This window comes from Schistocerca gregaria, chromosome X (genome assembly GCF_023897955.1).
Source record: "Schistocerca gregaria isolate iqSchGreg1 chromosome X, iqSchGreg1.2, whole genome shotgun sequence".
Classification (NCBI taxonomy): Eukaryota; Metazoa; Arthropoda; class Insecta; order Orthoptera; family Acrididae; genus Schistocerca; species Schistocerca gregaria.
In genome coordinates, this window is record NC_064931.1 from 692,657,234 (window position 1) to 692,677,862 (window position 20,629).

The window sequence follows — 20,629 nt, forward strand, 5'->3', positions numbered from 1 at the left end:
ATCTGGTTCTGAGGACTGGGACATGTCATCTGACTTGCTAGAGCAGGCTAATTTGTTATGCAACACATTGAGTATATTTTGGGGGCAACAAAGTCTTTCTTAATCCATTTGGGTTCTTACCATGTCTTGTATGGCAAACTCTTGGAGTTAAAATTATTCACAATGGATGATTACAAGTAACAGAATTCTTAATTTCAATAAGTGTTACATTCTTAAATTGTTTGCAGATAGATTCAAAATACTTACTAACTTTAATTATTTCATTGTTTACACATGATGACTCTATTAAGTCATAGCATTAAGGTATTTTTTATTACTGTTACATCATTTGAGCCATCTATGGGAACTGCAAAATCATTGGTTGATACATGTCTGGAATCTTCAGTGCTGGTGAGGATTTGGTTTAGTCTTGCACTGGGCTTCACAATCCCTTCGATTTTCAGTTGAGCAACAGGTATCATGACTTGCTATCAGAAATGTCGCCATTCATAGTAGTTGACCGGAAGTCTTAGAGTGTAACAGAAGTGGGATATCTGTGGTTCTACAAGAAAGTGTTATGGGCCCTGCCCTGGTACTGATCTATATAAATGATTTAAGAAATGATCTGAGAAGCCTCTTGTGACCTACTCCTTAGCTGTCATTTTGGCACCTGGTTTTATGTATCTGAAATCTCAGATCTTGATGTACTGAGAAGATATTCTGAAAACTGTTACTATGATGGATAGTGCAAATAATGTAGACCACAGAATAGATGAATTTTAAAAGTTAGTCATCCCACTTTATTTGTATTAAAACAGTGTTGATTGAAAGTTCCGATTTTACAGATTCTAGTCTGTATGTGCAATCTTCCAGCCCAAAAACATCTGGAAGAGAACTTGTACAACCACTAATCAGAGTCACAGTATTGGTTGAATTTCCTAGTAGTACAGCATATAGTGAAACTAGCATGGAAATAAATGAAATAGTTTGTAGTGTGATCAACAGAATTAACAACAATGCCCAGTAAATAATATGTATCAAACATCATTACGTACGGTTCTAGGCGCTACAATCTGGAACCGAGCGACCGCTATGGTCGCAGGTTCGAATCCTGCCTTGGGCATGGATGTGTGTGATGTCCGTAGGTTAGTTAGGTTTAATTAGTTCTAAGTTCTAGGCGATTGATAACCTCAGAAGTTAAGTCGCATATTGCTCAGAGCCATTTGAACCATTTTGAAACATCATTACTGCCACCAGAATGGCAGGCTGCAGCAATAGATTTGGTGCACACATTGGTACCTGGCCATATCCGCATTCTTCTTTGTGGCCTTTCTTACCCACACCTACACCAACACCCACTCTTCACTTTATGTAATTGACACCTATAGGTGAAATTCATTGTGTGAAGTTGCATACTGTTTGAGTTGACAGGGCCTCCACAGTTGCCTATAAAGAATGGCACACAATTTTGCCATATTCTCCTCGGAGTAACATACAATGTGTAATCTGTCCGTAGAGGTCATTGGCCACTGACCATGAGTGACTGCTACGAGGCAGATCGTCAATGTTCTGCTTTGAACAATAGTAGTAGAAAGTCTGAATAAAGTTGCTGTTATGTCTACCAATTTGATGGGCAATTTCTTGTGCTTGCAAGAGGAAGCATATTCATCCCAGTAGACAAGCAGTTGAAAACCTCTGGAATAAAGTTTGCATGCAAACTGGTTTGCAGAAGATTCACTATTGAGGGCAAGCAAAAAGTTGCTGTTTTAATATCATAAGTATGAGATGGGGTGACTTGTGTGCTTCAACTACTATAGGGGCAACACATCAGAGGCATGTGTGTGGGGAAGGTGGACTGCTGTGGCTCCTGAAGAGGATTGGCAGCCTTTTCAGTGGTTTCAGGGATAACAAACTGGGTAATTGGTTGATCAGGCCTTCTAACATACATCAAATATGCCCGTTCTATGTTGGTACAAGGAACAGCTGAAAGTGAGGGGAAACAACAGCCATTATATTTCCTGAGTATGTGCAGCTCTGATTCATTGTTTAATGATAATGAGATTCTCTTGTCTAAAATATTCTGAAGATAAGGTTTCCAGCTGAGGACTACTTGGAAGGATGTTATTATTTCTTATGACAAATCTGGCTCTCTGTGGACTGGAGTACGAAATGTTAGATCCCTTAATCGTGTACAGTAGATAGATCTGAGGATTTGAAGAGAGACATGGATAGGAGATATTGGAGTGGAAGAGATGTACTGTAACTGCTAAGGAGGTGTCCTGATGGGTACAAGCACACATAGGTATTAAGGGAAACAAAATGGCAGGTGCAGAAGGTAAGATAATTCAGTGTGCCATTCACCTACATTCTATCACCTCCCTATTGAAGTACACAGTCGTGCTTAGATAGGAAGAAGGTTGGTTGGCAGTGATAGGTAATAAACTGTGCCTAGTAAAGTTGATAGTTTGGTCGTGGTGTACCTCCTTCCAGTCTCACACTCTTTTTTCACATTGGACATAGCCCTATGATGTGTGGCTTCTTGTTACAGCAATAGGACTCTCCAGTGTGTGGTGCTCATGGTGTACGGATCTTGCTCCACCACATTGTAGCAGATTGTTTTATATTCAGTCAAGAGGGCAGCAGCTAATTTACTGACAGATTTGTCCTCTATTTTAACTGTCAATTACCTAAATGCTGTATGACTATTAACGTTTCATGAAATGTCAGACTTGTTCCCTAAAACTTTAGGGAGGAGTTTTTAATGTGTTCTCAGGGTGTTTGGCTCATCTGTGGTCTTTTCTTTTAAGTGATAAGCCAGCCGCAGATTCCTGCTTAACTTTTCGCTTGTATTAATTGTGTTTTAATTTGCAATATTAAAACTTCTGACCATATTTACACTATCTTACAGCTTATCAGATAATGTATTTATGCTATGTGACAGGTTGTGAGATAATGTGATTGTGTGACTGACCATGAGTGATGAATGAAGCTCCATCCTCTGTCTGGAGTGTTGGACTATGCCTGGACAATATCCAAGAATACAATATCAAACACCGTTAATTTGGTTTTATTTTTAGGCTACCAGTTTCGACGATACATTATGTCATCTTCAGACCTGCTAAGATAGAGTAACCTTTGTGCTGCTGTATTTTGAAACATGAATGTTACTCTATTTAAGTAGGCCTGAAGATGATGTAATGTATCGTCAAAACTGGTAGCCTAAAAATAAAAGCTAATTAATGGCTTTTGTTATTGTATTATTGGACCATGAAGGAGTTTGCGAGCCAATGAGCATAATTATGTAAAACTTACTCTTTCTTGTTTTATAACGTTTTAACTACATTTGCTCCTACTAATTTCTGCAAGGGCACTGATAATCTCACTAATATGAAAGTGGGTGAATGACTATAAATAATGAAAGCTGAAATACACACAAAGACAGGCTCAACCACACTATTAAGAGGATAAATTTCCTAAAATTACTGCAAATTATGAAGAGATTCAGAAATGTTTGATGAGATAATAGAAATTATTCAGGTAGTTAAGACAAAATTTAATCGTGATAGAGGACTGGAAAGTTGTAGAAGCTTTCATGATTTTGGGAAACATGATGCCATGTATAAGAAAGTCTTAGGAGAAAAAGAGAAGCAGCTGTGTGAATACCAAGAGCTCTGACTGCAAGCCAGTACAAAGCAGATAAGAAAAGACTGAAAATTGGAAGAAAAATGTAGAAGGTTGATACAAAGGAGAGAACTGTGAAGACTTTCTGGAAAAGGAAAAGGAAGTGGATGAAGATCAGGAAGATGAGATTAGAGATGTGATACTGAAAGGATAATGTGACAGAGCACTGAAAGACTTAATTCGAAATAAGGCACCTGTAGTAGCTGATGTTCCCTAAGAATTATTTATGAAATTTGGCAGAATTAATCATGACAGATCTGTTGACCTGTTGTACAGGGCTTAAGGGGCAAGTGAGATACCCACAGACTTGAAGAGGAGTGTGATAATCCCCATACCAAAGAATGTGCTGATATATGTGAATACTACAAAATCACAAGTTTAACAATTCATGGGAGCAAAATAACTCATATTATTTATGAAAACAGTGATAGAAGCCAACTTGAAGGGAAATCAGTTTGGGTTTGGGAGATATAAAGGAACAGTGCGCTACAGCTTAGAAGGTAGTGAGGAAAGTGAAACCTACATTTCTGACAATATTTGGAAAGGATAGATTGCTTCTCATCTTATACAGTAGATGCTGAGTTGTGGATAGACACAACGAAAAGACTGTCAGAAAAGTAAGCTTTAGGCCAGAAAGACCTTTATCAGCATTAGACCGCATACGCACATGTACTCATATGGCTACAGTCCCTGGCTACTGAGGACAGACGGTGACAAGCAGTGCATGATGAGAGAAGCAATATGGGGGATAGGGGTAAGGAGGAGGCTGGGGCTGGGGGGTGTGGGGATGTGTGATTCCAGGATAGGGGTGGGGGACAGTAAAGTGCTGCTTGTGGAGCATATAGGTATGAGATGGAGAGAGGGTAGGGCAGCTTGTTGCAGTGGGGCAGTTAGATGGATGGCTGGGGGGGGGGGGGGGGGGGCGAAGTAGCAGAAAATCTCCCATGCCTTATATCTCCACTCATCTACCACTTTCTCAAGTCCCACCATCTGGCCACGGAGGGGCACTCCCCTCACGACTCGGTTTCACTCAGGACTGCAGCAACTGAATCACATTCTCCACCAGGGTTTTGACTACCTCTCGTTGTGCCCTGAAATGTGGAATGCCCTATCCACTATCTGTCCCACCCCTCCCACTGTGGTATTCCACTGCCCACCTAACCTACACAACATCCTCATCCATCCCTACACAACCCCTATTCCTATCCCCATGCCTCGTGGCTCATATCTCTGTAATAGACATAGTGCAATATATCCTGCATTGCTATAACCCTTCTGCCCTCAACCTTTGATAGTCATTGTCCTTTACCTATCCATCCCCTTCCCTGTCCGCATTCCAGCACTACGCATCCCTCTACTCATCCAGAGTCTTTGTACTTCTATCCTTTTCTGCTATCCCCGCCCCCTCATCTAACCTTCGGACGGCATCCAGCTGCCCTTTCCTCTGTCTACGTCATCCCAGTATGCTTCCACAAGCAGCTCTGTCCCCCACCTGTACCCTAATCGCTTCCCCTCCCCACCCCGCCTGTCTGAGACTCAGTGTCTAAATGGTGAGTAGCAATCTCTCCTTTTCATAATATTGTCATTATTCCATCCTGGGTTTTCCATTGCTTAATTAAACCTATATTTATGGCATTTGTAGATTTAGAGAAAGCTTTCACAGAAACCAGACTGCAGTTATAGGAACTGAAGGATATGAAAACGAGGCATTAGTTGAGGAGGGAGTAAGACAGAGTGGTTGTTTATCTCTTATGTTATTCAGACTGTGTATATGGCAAGCAGTAAATGAAATCAAAGAGAAATTTTGGTATGTGAATTAGAATTCAGGGAGAAGAATTAAAAAAATTTTAGGTCTGCCATGATATAATTCTGTCAGAGATGGCAAAGACCTAGGATGAACGGGATGGAGAATGTATTTAAACTAGGCATAAGATTAATGGCAACAAAAATAAAACAAGAGAAATAGAATGTAGGTGGTGCTGAGGAATGTCATTAGGAAATGACACACTGAAAGCAGTAGAGTTCTTTTGGTATTGTGGGATCAAAATAACTGACAATGAAAGAAGTAGAAATAAAATAATATGTAGCCTTTCAGTAGCAAGAAAACCTTTTTTAGTTCTCAAATTCATTTTCAGGTGAAGTGCTAAGTATACTAGCATAAAAACATTACATGATTAACTTTCTTCCTCATATTATATGACATTTGTAATGTATATTGCTCAAAGTGTGTGTGTTTTTTTGCCTTGCAGTTCAAAATTCCACCTGAAGAACTCCAGAGACTAGAAGAAGCAGGTAATGTGGAAGCAGAAAACCAAATTCTGGAGCAGTTTGCACAGAATCTACCTGTAACCACACGCACAATTTCTGGAGGTGAGCCCAATAACTTGATGTGCAAACTACCATCTTGCAATGAATTGTTGTTGTGGTGCTCCTGAAAGCTGAAATGCTGGCTGTGTTCTTTGTGTGTGTGTGTGTGTGTGTGTGTGTGTGTGTGTGTGTGTGTGTGTGTGTGTGTGTGTGTGCGTGCGTGCGTGCGTGCGTGCGTGCGCGTGCGTGCGCGTGCGTGTGTGTGTGTGTGTGTGCGCGCGCGTGTTCCTCCCCAATGAAGGCCTTTTTGGTCAAAATCTCACTGCTTGACAATCTTTTGTTGCGCCTATCTACAACTCATCATCTCTGCTAATGGTGAGTAGCAACTATGCTTTTCATAAAATTGTTACAACCCATCTTGGATTTTCCACTGTTTGACAATATACAGTCATTTACACATAGAAACAGAGAGACTATGCAAGTAACCAAGGAAATACAGGCAAAGTAATTTAAATTTCTCCATGTATAACTGTGAACAATTCTTCCATTGTTCAGTGTTATACCACAGGAGTAAAACATTTTCAGCCATAGGAAGAGGTCTAGCAGTCCTTTGAATGAGAAGCATACACATAACATCCACTTATGAAACTTGAGAGCAAGGAACAATTTGTGTCTGCTGCCTCAACTTGTTTCATGCTTACGTTCTTGACATTCCTGTGTCAGGAAAATTTCTTTTAAATATTTTCAGCCCAGTATCTGGTGATGTCCAGTGTTGCTTTCTTGCCAACCCATAGGTCATTAATGAAACATCTTGTGGGACAGTTAGCACATTGTAGATGATGATTCGTATCCTGGACTCCTCCACAGTTGCATTTGTTGTTTGCTTCATCTTTAAGGCCCCATTTACTTAGATTTGGCTTCACTGGCACTACACAGATTCTGATCTCATTTAGTGTTCTGCAAACCTCCAACATGATGTAGTGTCACTGGATATCTCTTGGGAGGCAAGGTAGTCCTTTGGGAGCTCATTTAGCTCAGTACTAGGGAATCTCTTGTGGGAAATAAGTCCATCAGGTCTGCATGAAGCATGTGGGGGGTGGTGCTCATTGAAAGTCTGTTTAATTATTTTTTTTTATGCTAGTGTGCAGTTCTTCAGGATTCAGGATCTGAGAATCCAGCTGCTTTTTGTAGCTTCCCAAGAGGTATAGGTTTCATGCATTCTGTTTTTAGCCTGCATTTACCGTTTAGGCTTGTATTAACATTTTGGCATGGGCAGAGCTGGACCATATGGCAGATGCATATGCCACACTGGACAAGCAAAGTGCTTAGGCAGTTTTTCTTAATATAGTAGGTTTGGCTCTCCGTTTACTGTTCACTATTTCCTCAAGATGATGATCCTGGTGGCAACGTTTTGGCAGGTCTTCTCGCAATGATATATATGTCAGTGACCTGTCCAACAGGAGACCCAGATATGTTGGTTTTTCTGTGTCTTCCATGTTGCTGTCATTTCAAGTGACATTCAAATTTCTGTTTGCATGTTTATAATGAAGGTGGAAAGCACTAACTTGTCTCTTCAAGGAGTTTAGTTTGAGGGAGTTCTCTGGGTAATATTCAAACATGATGCTTAACAAGTATTTCAGTTTTGCTTGTACTTCCTCAAAGTTCTTTCCTTGTGAGGCAATAGCCAAATTATAGACCTGCAAGAAATGAATAATATGTTCTGGTGTTGGCTAATTATTTGCGTATACATTAAATAAAAGAGGCCAGGACACTGCCCTAGGAGTGACCATCCTTTTGTTGGTACCATTAACTTTCCCTACTCCCCTGTGTTACACAAAACAGTCTTTTTTTTTTTTTTTTTTTTTTTAAAAAAAAGAATCCAGTAATTTTTTTGAGCTGATGGTGTGTGTTGTATGGATTTTTCAAGAGCATTCTATGGTTGATAGTGTCATATGTAGAAGTATCTGAATGAAAGAATGGTGGACAAGGATAAAGATCAGGAGAAAAAAAGCTGATCTGAATTAATGTTGTCCACAGATGGCTGAAACAAAAAGAAGAAAAACAACTAGCTCTCTGAGATACATATTTATGCCATATTTCCTGTATTGAATTCCCGAGATTTAACTTACCTGATAAAAACAAAAATGTGTTCTGTTTATTTACAGCTGAGGGTAAATTCATCATCATTTACCTTACAAGTGAAGCTACAAGAACTGAATTGAACACATGAGACACACAATAACACCTTTAAATTAAATCAGTAAAGGTACAAATCTCAGGTGTTTGAGAGAACTGGTGATTTGGTACATGCCCTAGACATAGTGTGTTCTTCTCATTGCCTGTGCTGTCACTGAGTGAGTGATGATTATCTTTACTTGATATGTTGTCATTCACTGTTATTTTCTTTTTGTTTCCTAGATATCAGATACTGTGGAAAATGTCAGCACATAAAACCTGACAGAACACATCACTGTAGCGCATGTGGTGAATGTGTTCTAAAAATGGATCACCATTGTCCATGGGTTAACAACTGTGTGGCATTTACAAATTACAAATTTTTTATTTTATTTCTGGGGTATGCACTTCTGTACTGCCTCTTCATCGCATTTACATCATTGCCTTACTTCGTAAGCTTTTGGAAGGTGAGTGCTTTGTTTTTTTATTGCAATTATTCCTGTTTCTGGAATAGATTGTCTTTGTTTCTGGTAAATATTTTCTTGTGTAGTTGTGGAATGTAGCTTTGCAGCAATAGTGGTGAAATATTTTTATTTTTCATGAGCAAATTTCATTCATTCATTCATTCATTTGTGCTTTGTATGTATCATATTATAATTTATATTATTCCTATTTTTCTTAATATAAAAGATATAGCCTCATTTCTGTTTTGTATTTTAATAGTTAATTGAAATTTTGAAATTGTTGACCAAATGTGAGGAAACGATTTTCTATTTCAGGATGAATTGAAGACTGCTGGAAGATTTCACATATTGTTCCTTTTTTTTGTGGCTGTCATGTTCGCAGTTAGTCTTGCGTCTTTGTTTTCCTACCATTGCTACCTTGTTCTGAAGAACAGATCTACACTCGGTAAGCTTGTATAAGTTTTCTGTCATTTTGATCCTCATTTCTGAATGTTACTATTTTTGTTTAACTGAACATTTATACTGGCTCATCATTTAACTTCAAGTTTTGTAATGTGATGTTGAGATGCCTTCACATTACCTTTTTTCTTAAGTTTGCTGGAAGTTTATAAAACTGTAGGCCATTTATGACACACAGACTTTTATAGACTAATTAGATTTCTTTTTTTCTACTGAATGAGATAGTCCAATGGTTAAGACAGAACATGCATACAGGTTTACTCATAAGCACCTCCAGGGTTCTGGAAGACAATTACATGAATGCATGAAAACTACTAGATGTACAGAAAATATATACACATCAGTGGATAGAGCACCTCTCAAAGTTTTTAACTCACTTTACTGGTGCTGATGTGCCAGCAGCTCACTTTGGAAATCTGTTTATGGGTTGCCTATCAGCAGGCACTAAGTAATTCAATGTGACAATATGGAGTGGGTGATTTGTCTAAAGGTACTGACATGTGTCTCCTATTGGTTCAATCTGCAACTATGTCACACTTGAAAAGATGTTTTACCCACTGGTACATGCTGTATTTCTGTATACTGCATAGTTTTCGCACAGTCAGCTTCTGAAACCAGGGAAGTTTCCTGTATTAGGGAGAAGTGTGATTCAGGTGCTATGTAACTAGCCTCTAGATTTTCCAATTTTGCTAAAACACTTAAGGTGAATAATAAGTGTCTTCCCTCAAGATTTCTGGAAATGAATTCCTGCCACATCTCTGCCCACCTAGTGATATATTCCTCTGCATCCTTACATTTGTCCTCTAGCCATCCCTGCTTAGCCACTTTTGAGACATTTATACTCATTCGTGCCTGTTTCATTTACTGCATTTTTATATTTCCTTCTTTCATCAGGTAAATTCTGTATCTCTTCTGTTACCCAAGTATTTCTACTAGCCCTCATCTTTTTACCTACTTGATCCTCTGCTGCCTTCACTATTTCATCTCTCAAAGCTACCCATTCTTTTTCTACTGTATTTCTTTCCCCCATATTTGTCAAGTGTTCCCTAATACTCTCTCTGAAACACTCTACAACCTCTGGTTCTTTCAGTTTATCCAGGCCCCATCTCCTTAAATTCCCACCTTTTTGCAGTTTCTTCAGTTTTAATCCACAGTTCATAATCAACAGATTGTGGTCAGAGTCCACATCTGCCCCTGGAAATGTCTTAAAATTTAAAACCTGGTTCCTAAATCTGTGTCTTACTATTGTGTAATCTATCTGAAACCTTCCAGTATATCCAGGCCTCTTCCATGCATATAACCTTCTTTCATGATTCTTAAACCAAGTGTTAGCAATGATTAAGTTATGCTGTGTGAAAAATTCTACCAGACGGGTTCCTCTTTCATTCCTTACCCCCATTCCATATTCACCCATCACTTTTCCTTCTCGTCCTTTTCCTACTATCGAATTCCAGTCCCCCATGATTATTAAATTTTCATCTCCCTTCAGTGTCTGAATAACTTCTCTTATCTCGTTGTACATTTCTTCATTCTCCTCCACAGTATGCCTATGAATCACTGGCGACAGTGTGCAGACATCCCAGGAGAGTGTTTATTGTTCACAAAATGTGTTAACACTACCTAAAATGCAGATATAAGTTACTAATAACACTAACACAGGCAATGCATATGCACAGAATCTATCTATATATTTGCACACTGTTCTACACTGCTAGAGGAGAAATTGATTCTAAGTCATCTTGATGCTGTAGTGTTCTTCCAGGAAAGGCAACTTCCCCCACCGTGACTGCTGTGTTTTTTTACAGACAGGCTATGCCTCCCCAACATTTCCTGTCCAGTTCGTTTATGTGAGTAGACAAAATAATTTCACTGAGTTCGTATTGTAGAGTTACTTTGTTTATTAAATGAGTACTTATTTGCAGTTGTTGAGTGAGTTGTTGCGTAAAAAGGCTCAACAGCTTGAGCTGTCAGTTGTCTGCCACACTGAAGATCCTGTTCCAAGTGTAACATGCTGTCCATATGTGTTTGACAATGTCAATTTCATTATCTCCACTATCACTGTCTGGAATACTTGGCACAGCATGAGGTCTAGCAAATTCATCACCACAGATTTAACTCTCCCAGATTATGAAGAGGCCCAGAGGCTTAAATTGTCTCCCTCTGTGCTCAGAGTGGCAGCATGGTTTGAGGTGCCATGTCATGGATTGTGCTGCCCCTCCTGCCGGATGTTAGTCCTCCCTCGGGCGTGGGTGTGTGTGTTGTTCTTAGCTCAAATCAGTTTAGGTAGTGTGTAAGTCTAGGGGCTGATTACCTCAGCATTTTGGTCCCATAGGAATTCACACACATCTTCCTCCCTCTGCAAAAGAAGTATGACACCTAGTTTTACAGAAATTCAGGTACTCAAATGCAAGTCAAGTGGTGCGCAAGAGCAGATTTCTGTTCTACACTTGTCCATGATCAGTGCCATTCCATCAGGCCTAATCACACCCATCTTGGAAGATGCACTGTGGATGTGTGATAAGTGGCTCCATTTTGTCCAGCCCACTTTACAAGTGCCAGCAATTCATGAATGGGAAAGTTTTATGCTGTCTGCCAGTATCACAATTAATGACAAAAGAAGTGCAGTAACCTTTTGGTCATCCTTACAGCATGCTGATAATGATAGACAGCAATAAGGTGCCACATTTACCAATCCAACCCCTTTCTCAAGTACACTACATAGGGTACTCACCACTAGATGAACACAAGATCAGTGAAGTTATTTTGTCTACTCACATAAGAGAACTGGACAGGAAATGCTAAGGAGGTTTAGTCTGTCTGTAAATTGAAAGGCGAGCAGTGCTCAGGGTGTGGGAAGTTGTCTTTCCCAGAAGAACACTACAGTATCCATACAGGTTGACCAAGAATCAATTTCTCCTGTAGTAGTGTATTAGAACAGTTACAGGGATTTGCATAGATTCTGTGCTTATGCATTGGCTACAGTAGTAGTAACTCATATCTGAACTCCACATAGTGTTAAAATAGTTTGTGCAAAATAAACACTCCTTGGGTATGTCGTCACACTGTGTTGCCAGTGATTCGTTAGGCATACTGTGGAAGGCCTGTATGAGTTTGTGAAACAACCTGTAGATGCCTCATATGATGTAGTGGGATAGATATCGTGGGAACTCACTTGTTCGACTTGCGGTATGCAGACCTATGAATGAGGGAAGTGACCTACCTTCCCTCACACTTCTACCACACATACCTCCCCCATCCACTTGATTACACTCCCTGGAACACAATGAATGCTTACTGTTGCTCTACTGCACTTTGATGTAGTACACACATTTAGTACTTGTTTTTGACCCACTTCATTTAAACATATACATTAATTTTGTACTGTTGGAACAATGTTCTCAATAATCTGCGATGCCATTAGATGAACACATGGGCAACATCTTTCCAGTAGTAGAGCCATCTACACCTATACTCTGCACAGTGAAGAGCACGGTAGAGTGTGCGTCCAATTGTACCTGTTATTAGGGCTTTTTTCCCTTTTAATTAATGTATGGAGTATGGGGAGGAAAGTGGGGTTAAATGCATCTGTTCATGCTGTACTTAGTGCAATCTTGCCTTTACAATTACTTTGAGAGCAATGCATAAGAGATTGTAATACATTTCTAAATTTGTTACTTAGGTGATTCCAGATACTTTTTTAGTAGATTTTCATGGTATAATTTGTCTGTATTTGTGTGACTGCTAGTTCAGTTCTTTCAGCATATTTGTGAAACTCTTAAATTTGCCAAAGAAACCAGTAACCATTTGTGCTGCCCTGCTTTGAATTCATTGTGTGTGTGTGTGTGTGTGTGTGTGTGTGTGTGTGTGTGTGTGTGAGATAAATATGGGACCCACACATGGGTCACATGAGCATTTAGTTTGCAATATCATTTGTAGACTGATTGCATTTCCCTAGTATTCCAATGAACAGCAGTTAAGCTATGACTGAGACTGCGATTGTTCCTTGTCATATCCCTACAGTGTTACACTCAGGTATTTTATGAGGTGATTGATTGCAACTGTGACTCACTAATATTGCAATGGGATGCTACCTTGGGAAGGTGTGGACAAGTGGCTCTCTGCTGGAGGTGAGTGGAGGAGCAAACAATGTAGTCAGCTAGTCTGTTGCCAAAACTCTTCAATAAAAATCATACATTAATGTACAGTAGTATATCTGCAGCTGGCAGGCAACAGGCAGTGGACGACATTCCTCAGACATGAGCACTTCAGTACGGATACACTGGCAGAGTGAAACATGGCGGCAGTACAGCTACGAGACAACTGGTAGTCAGGGCTAGACAGGCATGCCTAGCCTGCAGAGCTGTGGCAGGTGACAGCGGTCTCCCATGGCATGGAGCTGACTGTAACAAACTGTGTTGCCTGAACCCTGGAGGTGGGAGCAGATTGCTGGCAGTCAGATGACAGTATGTCGTTTACTGTCCAAATATCATAGTCAGGGCTGCATCATAAATTCGGCAACAATTGGTGTGTCCTAATATGGCCCTGTTGTACCAATGATGATGGGCGGGAAGTCGGGGTTAAAATACTGGTCCCCAGCACTGATTTTGTGGAAAAGCCAATTCTCTGTGTCATTTGGAAATCTCTGGAACAGAGGCCCATGACCAGTGTTCGGCTGTTGTCATGCAGCAGTCGGTCACTGTCCTACACTAATCTGACACCTCAAGGAAGTGGACAGCAGCTTCTGCTGATGTTGATGTGTTGGCAGGAGCATTGTCTGGCTGCTAGGCTGTCAATATGTTCTCACTACAGTTCTGAGCAGCTTTCCAAGCCAATGAACTTCATATGAATCTTGGAAGTTGAGAAATAATGCATCTACCTAACTGCTCTGATCCGTGACTTTTTGTATGTTATGTGAAAAAAGTGAGACCTGGGTTTCAGATGGTGCTTTTGAATCCATGCTGGTGATATGAAGGAGGTTTCCTTCTGTTGCAGATATCTCATTATGTTTGAGCTCTGAATATTTTCTAAGATTCTACAACAAACAGATGTCAAGGATATTAGACAGTAGTTTAGTGGATCACTTCTGCCACCCTTTTTGTTGATGGGTGCGACATGTGATTTCTTTGAACTACTGGGTATGGTTTTTTCTTTAAGGGATCTATGACAGATTATTGTTAATCTGTAATACACATAAATATAGTTGCATGTCTCATGAATTTCCCCTTAAAAGGTACAAAAATTTTGTGTATTTTGTAGCTTTTCATGCTTAGTGAACTGTATAACATGTCAGATGTTATACCAAACATTATTTAGCTGAGTTGCTCAGAAGAATGTGTGGCATATGTTGTGAACCATATAGGGCCTCTTTTTGCAGCTACCAAAATGTAGCTTTTATTTTGCCTTGAATGTCTACCTAAAGTTCACCTTTGGCTTACATATGACATCAGTGAACATTCACATTTATATTCACACTGGATGATAGTTTTGTAAGGATGTGAAGACATTGTAACATTTGAAAGCTAAGGAAGTCAGAAATCAGCCACATGTAAAAAAAAAAATATATTAAAAACAAAGATTCCAAGACTTACGAAGCGGGAAAGCGCTGGCAGACAGGCACAATGAACAAAACACACAAACACACACACAGAATTACTAGCTTTTGCAACCGATGGTTGCTTCTTCAGGAAAGAGGGAAGGAGAGGGAAAGACGAAAGGATGTGGGTTTTAAGGGAGAGGGTAAGGAGTCATTCCAATCCTGGGAGCGGAAAGACTTCCCTTAGGGGGAAAATCTCCCTTAAAACCCACATCCTTTCGTCTTTCCCTCTCCTTCCCTCTTTCCTGAAGAAGCAACCATCGGTTGCGAAAGCTAGTAATTCTGTGTGTGTGTTTGTGTGTTTTGTTCATTGTGCCGGTCTGCCGGCACTTTCCCGCTTGGTAAGTCTTGGAATCTTTGTTTTTAATATATATATATATATATATATACTGTCAGAAGAAACTCATTATTATACCACAGTCACTCATTATTTCTCAACTGTCATTTCCTCAACATCGTGTCAACTATGATTTTATGATTCTACTAAGTCTTTAATGGTACAGATATGATTAAGCCATCTTACACTTTCCATCTACGATTGGCTTTGCAGTAGATCAATTTTGACGTCGACTGTTCTCAGTTTATTATGTAATAACAAAACTTCCACTTTTGTACACTTTGGTGTTCTTTCTTTAGCACTCATTATAAACCAGTTTGCTTCTCACAGCATTGCTTGCTACATTTTAAAAACTCTACTTCATTTTTTGGAGGTCTAAATAAATGTTTCATTGTACTTTTTCTGCAGCTGGATCTCTACGCTGTAACAAAATATGTTTGACAATTCCTTCTTTTTTTTCCTCTCTTTATGGTTTGTATCACTAGAAATCCAGACCCCACAATGCTCACACAAAACTCCTTGAGCAAAATAACTAAATAAGCACAGACAATTTCCATAGACCCCATCCAATAAATCAAAATGTTGAGAGGTACACAATGCTCCTACCAAATTTTTTGATTGATTATCCAGTGAAATAAAATGTCTGACAGACAGCATTCAAATGTATTCTTTAAAACATAGCAGATGGCCAGCCCCGTGGAAGAGCATGAAGTGCGATTCTGCCATCAGGGATAGTTGGGCTGCCTTAGGAAACTTCAGTCACAATTCATCAGCTGACAACCTTGAACCTTTCAAATTGATTGAGCACATGATTAGCACTTTATCAGACAGAGATAAAGTAACAGAAGCAAGATTTCTTAATATCCATATGTGGTTAACAATTATATGGAAGTCACTGACAGGCATTAGTGGCAGTAGGAATGATTTATCCAGGTGAATGGCCACAAGAGACATACATGCTGAGTTCACTACTCCAGTAGTTGCAGTCTAAATAATGTCAAAATTCATCCACAAAATAAAATCCAATGACAATCTTGATTTTGCATTCCAATACAGATAAGACTTAGTAGAAGATCATGGTTGAATCCCACAGGGCACAGCCATTTTCATTGTATAGGTAGTGTTCGGACAGCTTCGTAATGCAGCACCAGAGATAGACAAAGTGCATTCTGATATGTTGTGCCAGTTAAATAGTGCCTTCAGCTCATTGTGATTTTTATCAGAATTTGGGAGCAGTACCCTAATACCTGGGTGGAAGCAGTTATGAGCCTCTGCCCTAAAACTGAAAAAGATTGCACCAATCCAAATAGTTACTGTAGCATAACATGTATCACCTATTTAGGGAAGACATGTGAATGAATAATCAACAGTCCCTTGTTATAGGCTCTAGGAAGCAAATAATTTCTTTCCCACCATCAATATGGTTTCTGGAGGTACACTGTACACTGAATGCAGTTCTCCTGGAGATGGTAATACATCAGGCCTCTTTGCACAGTGAATACTAACAGAAACATTGAAGTATTAATGATGGTATGAAACTGGCATCTATTATATTTTGTGAACCTGGGACATATCAAAAATTTGGTAGCTAAATTTACCCTTTCACAAAAATAGTTTTCAAGCTAGTCTGGAAATGAGTTCTAAGCAACTACAGTTAATGATAAAAAGTTTGAGATTATGTGTGAAAATCATAGTAATAAAATTTCCCTCAATAAACGTCTGTACACGGAGGTGACAAAAGTAATGGGATACTTCCTAATATAGTTTCTGACCTCCTTTTACCTGGGTTAGTGCAGCAGCTCAATGTGGCATGGATTTAACAAGTCATTGGATGTCCCCTGCGAAAATATTGAGCCATTCTGCCTCTGTAACCATATATAACTGAAAAGTATCGCCAGTGCAGCATTTTGTGCATGAGATAACCTCTCGATTATGTCCCATAAATGTTTGATAGGATTCATGTCGGGTGATCTGGGTGGCCAGATCATTCACTTGAGTTGTCCAGAATGTTCTTCAAACCAATCATGAGCAATTGTGGCCCTGTGACATGGTGCATTGTTGTCCGTGACAATTCCATTGTTGTTTGTGAATGTGAAGTCCATGAGTGGCTGCAAATGGTCTCCAAATAACAGAACATAACCATATCCAGACAATGATTGGTGCAGTTGGACCAGGTGACCCAGTCCATTCCATGTAAACTCAGCCCACACCATTATGGAGCCACCACCAGCTTGCACAGTAAAATTTTTGGCACTAATTTTTTTTTATAATTATTCACTTTTAGATAAACTGTATCTTCTCGCAATCACTAAAGTGGAAACACTTCTTTGCCACTAATTCTTCGAACCAAACCAACCTAATCCCAACATTGAACCTTGCCGCTCCCAGTCCATACCACCATCCAACTGTGACCCTCCCCTCTCCCACCTAACAACCTCTAGTCAGTTCTAGGAATTCCGTACCTCTGATTTGGGTCGCCATCTTTCCCCAGGTCCCTTCCTAAGAACACGAGCCTTTCAGCAGGAGAAAAGACAGCCATACATCCAGAACTAATTGGCCTCGCTGCAGACAAAAGCGCCACCACTGTTGTGATGAGTCGCAGTGGCTACCTGATGGAAGGTCTCCAACAACTGTCTTGAATCCTCCATATATAAGCTCTTTTAGAGTGATCCCATATCACAAGTCCAATGTAACCTCCAGTCCCTACTGAAAATCATAGGCCCTTCACAGAACCTGTCACCTGAGTCTTGTCTCCTCTCCTCACTCCAACAATGCTCCGCACACCCACCCCCTACATTTTCCAAAAAATCCATAAATCTAGCAATCCTGGATGCCCCATTGTTGCTGGCTATTGTGCCCCCACTGAAAGAATTTCCACTCATGTTGACAGCCACCTCTGTCCAATTGCCCGAGACCTATTTCCCACATCAAAGATACTAAACTGTACCTTCACTGACTTTACACCATCCCCATCCATTTACCTCCTGAATCCCTACTGATCACTGTTGATGCCACCTCCCTATACACCAACATTTGTCATGCCCAGGGTCTTCCTGCTCTCGAACACTAACTCTCCAGCATCCTTCAAACTCCAAACACACCATCTCATTTCTTATACCTCATTCCACCTATATACTGACTCAGAACTATTCTTCCTTTGAAGAGAAAGTCTACAAATAAATCTGGTTCCTGCATGGTACCCTCCTACACAAACATATTTATCGACCATCTGGAGGAAACCTGCCTAGCCTCCCAAAACTCTCAACTCTCTAGTCTGGTAACCGAGCGAGGTGACGCAGTGGTTAGACACTGGACTCGCATTCGGGAGGGCGACGGTTCAATCCCCCGTCCGGCCATCCTGATTTAGGTTTTCCGTGATTTCCCTAAATCGCTCTGGGCAAATGCCGGGATGGTTCCTTTCAAAGGGCACGGCCGACTTCCTTCCCTGTCCTTCCCTAATCCAATGAGACCGATGACCTCGCTGTCTGCCACATTGGGCAACTTGCGTGTCAGTGTTGATATGATATGATATGGTGGTGATGATGATGATGATGATGATGATGACAACACAACATCTAGTCGATAAGCAGAGAAAATCTCCAACCTGGCCGGAACCGAATTTGGGCCCACTGCATGGTAGGAAAGCATGTTACCATAAGCTAAGCAGGCAGAACGAGGGTGATGGGACAGTTCATTACCTGAGATTGAGGCCAGGACGAGTACAGGCATCAAGGATATTGCACTCAGTGGCAAGCACGAGTTCAAAGTAGTTCATGTGCTCCTTCAATGAACAATTTCAAAAAGAATTTCCATTTTTCTGTGGCATTAGTTCTTCACACTCAAAAAGAAAAGGGAGATGCCACATGTGTGCTTCTAGTTTTTCATTAAATTGCAGTGTATGTGGATCTATATCATTCTATTTAAAAAGTGATAAACTGTGTGGTTAGGGCGAGAGGTTGGTTGCAACTGAGAGCAGCAAGATCATAGCTCTCTTCACAGCCAGGCTTCAACATTTCATGAAGCAATGAAAAAAGTTGGAGAGTCACTTATGCTACTTATTTATTTATTTATAGTTGCATAGATGCATATATGAACAGGTTATGGGATATAGAACAAGTCAAGTATTACAAATTATTGTTTTGTACATAGTACACTGAATTTATAATATGAGTGATGTAAGTGACAGATTGTATTAGCAAGTTGAAAACTACCTTGGAGGCCAAAATTGAAGACCAGTTTCTTCCCCCAAGTAATTAAAACACTTATTGGAAAGCTTGAAACAGAGGAAGGCCTGCTTCCAGTAGAGGTAACAAGGTTCGGCAGCACTGCAATATTTTTCTATGAAATGATTCTATCCTCCTTAAAGAAGTGGATGGAAGAAAGTTTCCAGAACTTGGAATCCTACACTGAGTTACTTTAAATCAAATGCCGTTGTAAGATGATAGTGAAAGAACTGCTTCTCTAGTTATGAAAACTGTGAAATGTGTTCAGTTTGCAGAAAATGAAATGTGTGATGAGTATCTCCGTGTCCAACAGTTTGCACCAATGAGAAAATCAGTGGACAGACTGCCAACAACACTCTGCAAACTCAAATATGGGTTGAAATGATTTCTCATAATTTTTTTTTATAATTATTCACTTTTAGATGAACTGTATCTTCTCGCAATCACTACAGTTCTTCGAACCGAACCAACCTAATCCCAACATTGAACCTTGCCGCTCCCAGTCAAAATTTTTGGCAGAGCTTTCTACCTAATGTTAACACCATAGCTGGAGAACTGCTGTTAATCATCCTGCAGAAGTTCCCTGTAGTGCGTGACATGCATGTCATTGCTGGTGAATCCACCAGTCTCCAATCTCAGTGAAACAAGCATTCTAAACAACAGAAGGGTAATAAGACTATTTGTCATCTGAACTTGGTGTTGCAGACTTGAATGTTTTAACATTGCTTTGGAACAAATGGTAGTGAGGCCCATGCTGTATATAATTTGACAAAGTACAAGAAATCTTGTAAATCAGATTGTTATTTAAACAACTTGATGCAGGTGTGCATGCATGCATATTTGCATACATGGTTGTAGTAAAGGGCACAGTGTCCATTGTCCACTAGCCTTTCAAGAAAGGCTTTTGAGGCCTTGGCATTTAGGTGAATGTATAGTCTGTGATGCAGAGCTCTATGTGATCCTAAAGGCACTAATTGTAACAAGAAGAGAATTCACTCAACAAAACTATTACATTATGAGAGAGAATTGCTGGCAACTATCCCAGGTTTTAGAATTACAAGATTATATTAAATTGAGGAAGGTTTAAAAAGCAGTCAACATAAACCACAGGGTGAAAAGGACCCCACTTAAATAAGGTGACTGTACTTTTAGACCCAATTAGGTACACATAACAAGTATTGATATTTAAAAATTGAAAAAATCTTAATTAAATGCAATAAATTCAGAAGGTCACTTCAGTTTCCTTCATTAATTTGTATTTTATTAGTACCTTCTAAGATGGTGTGCGAGCAGGCTGGCTGTATTTACAGTGCTGTGTATTTTCTTCAATATGTCAACAGAACATGAAAAAATTCAAGGCAACGCCACATGAAAAAGTTCAACTTGAGTTTCATCATAATTCCCTCTACTC

General features: G+C 39.9%; 1 protein-coding gene across 5 annotated transcripts in view; it reads left to right on the forward strand.

Annotated features, from left to right (window-relative positions):
• Positions 1–20,629, forward strand: part of LOC126297552 (palmitoyltransferase ZDHHC15B) — a 264,807-nt gene that overhangs the window by 134,153 nt on the left and 110,025 nt on the right. For all 5 annotated transcript variants that reach the window (XR_007552542.1, XM_049988478.1, XM_049988479.1 and 2 more), the window contains exons 4-6: positions 5,910–6,030; positions 8,386–8,609; positions 8,922–9,051. Coding sequence is in view for 4 of the 5 variants with exons in the window: in XM_049988478.1 (XP_049844435.1) it covers positions 5,910–6,030; positions 8,386–8,609; positions 8,922–9,051 (475 nt within the window). In the remaining variant the exon portion in view is untranslated. The remainder of the gene's footprint in view (positions 1–5,909; positions 6,031–8,385; positions 8,610–8,921; positions 9,052–20,629) is intronic.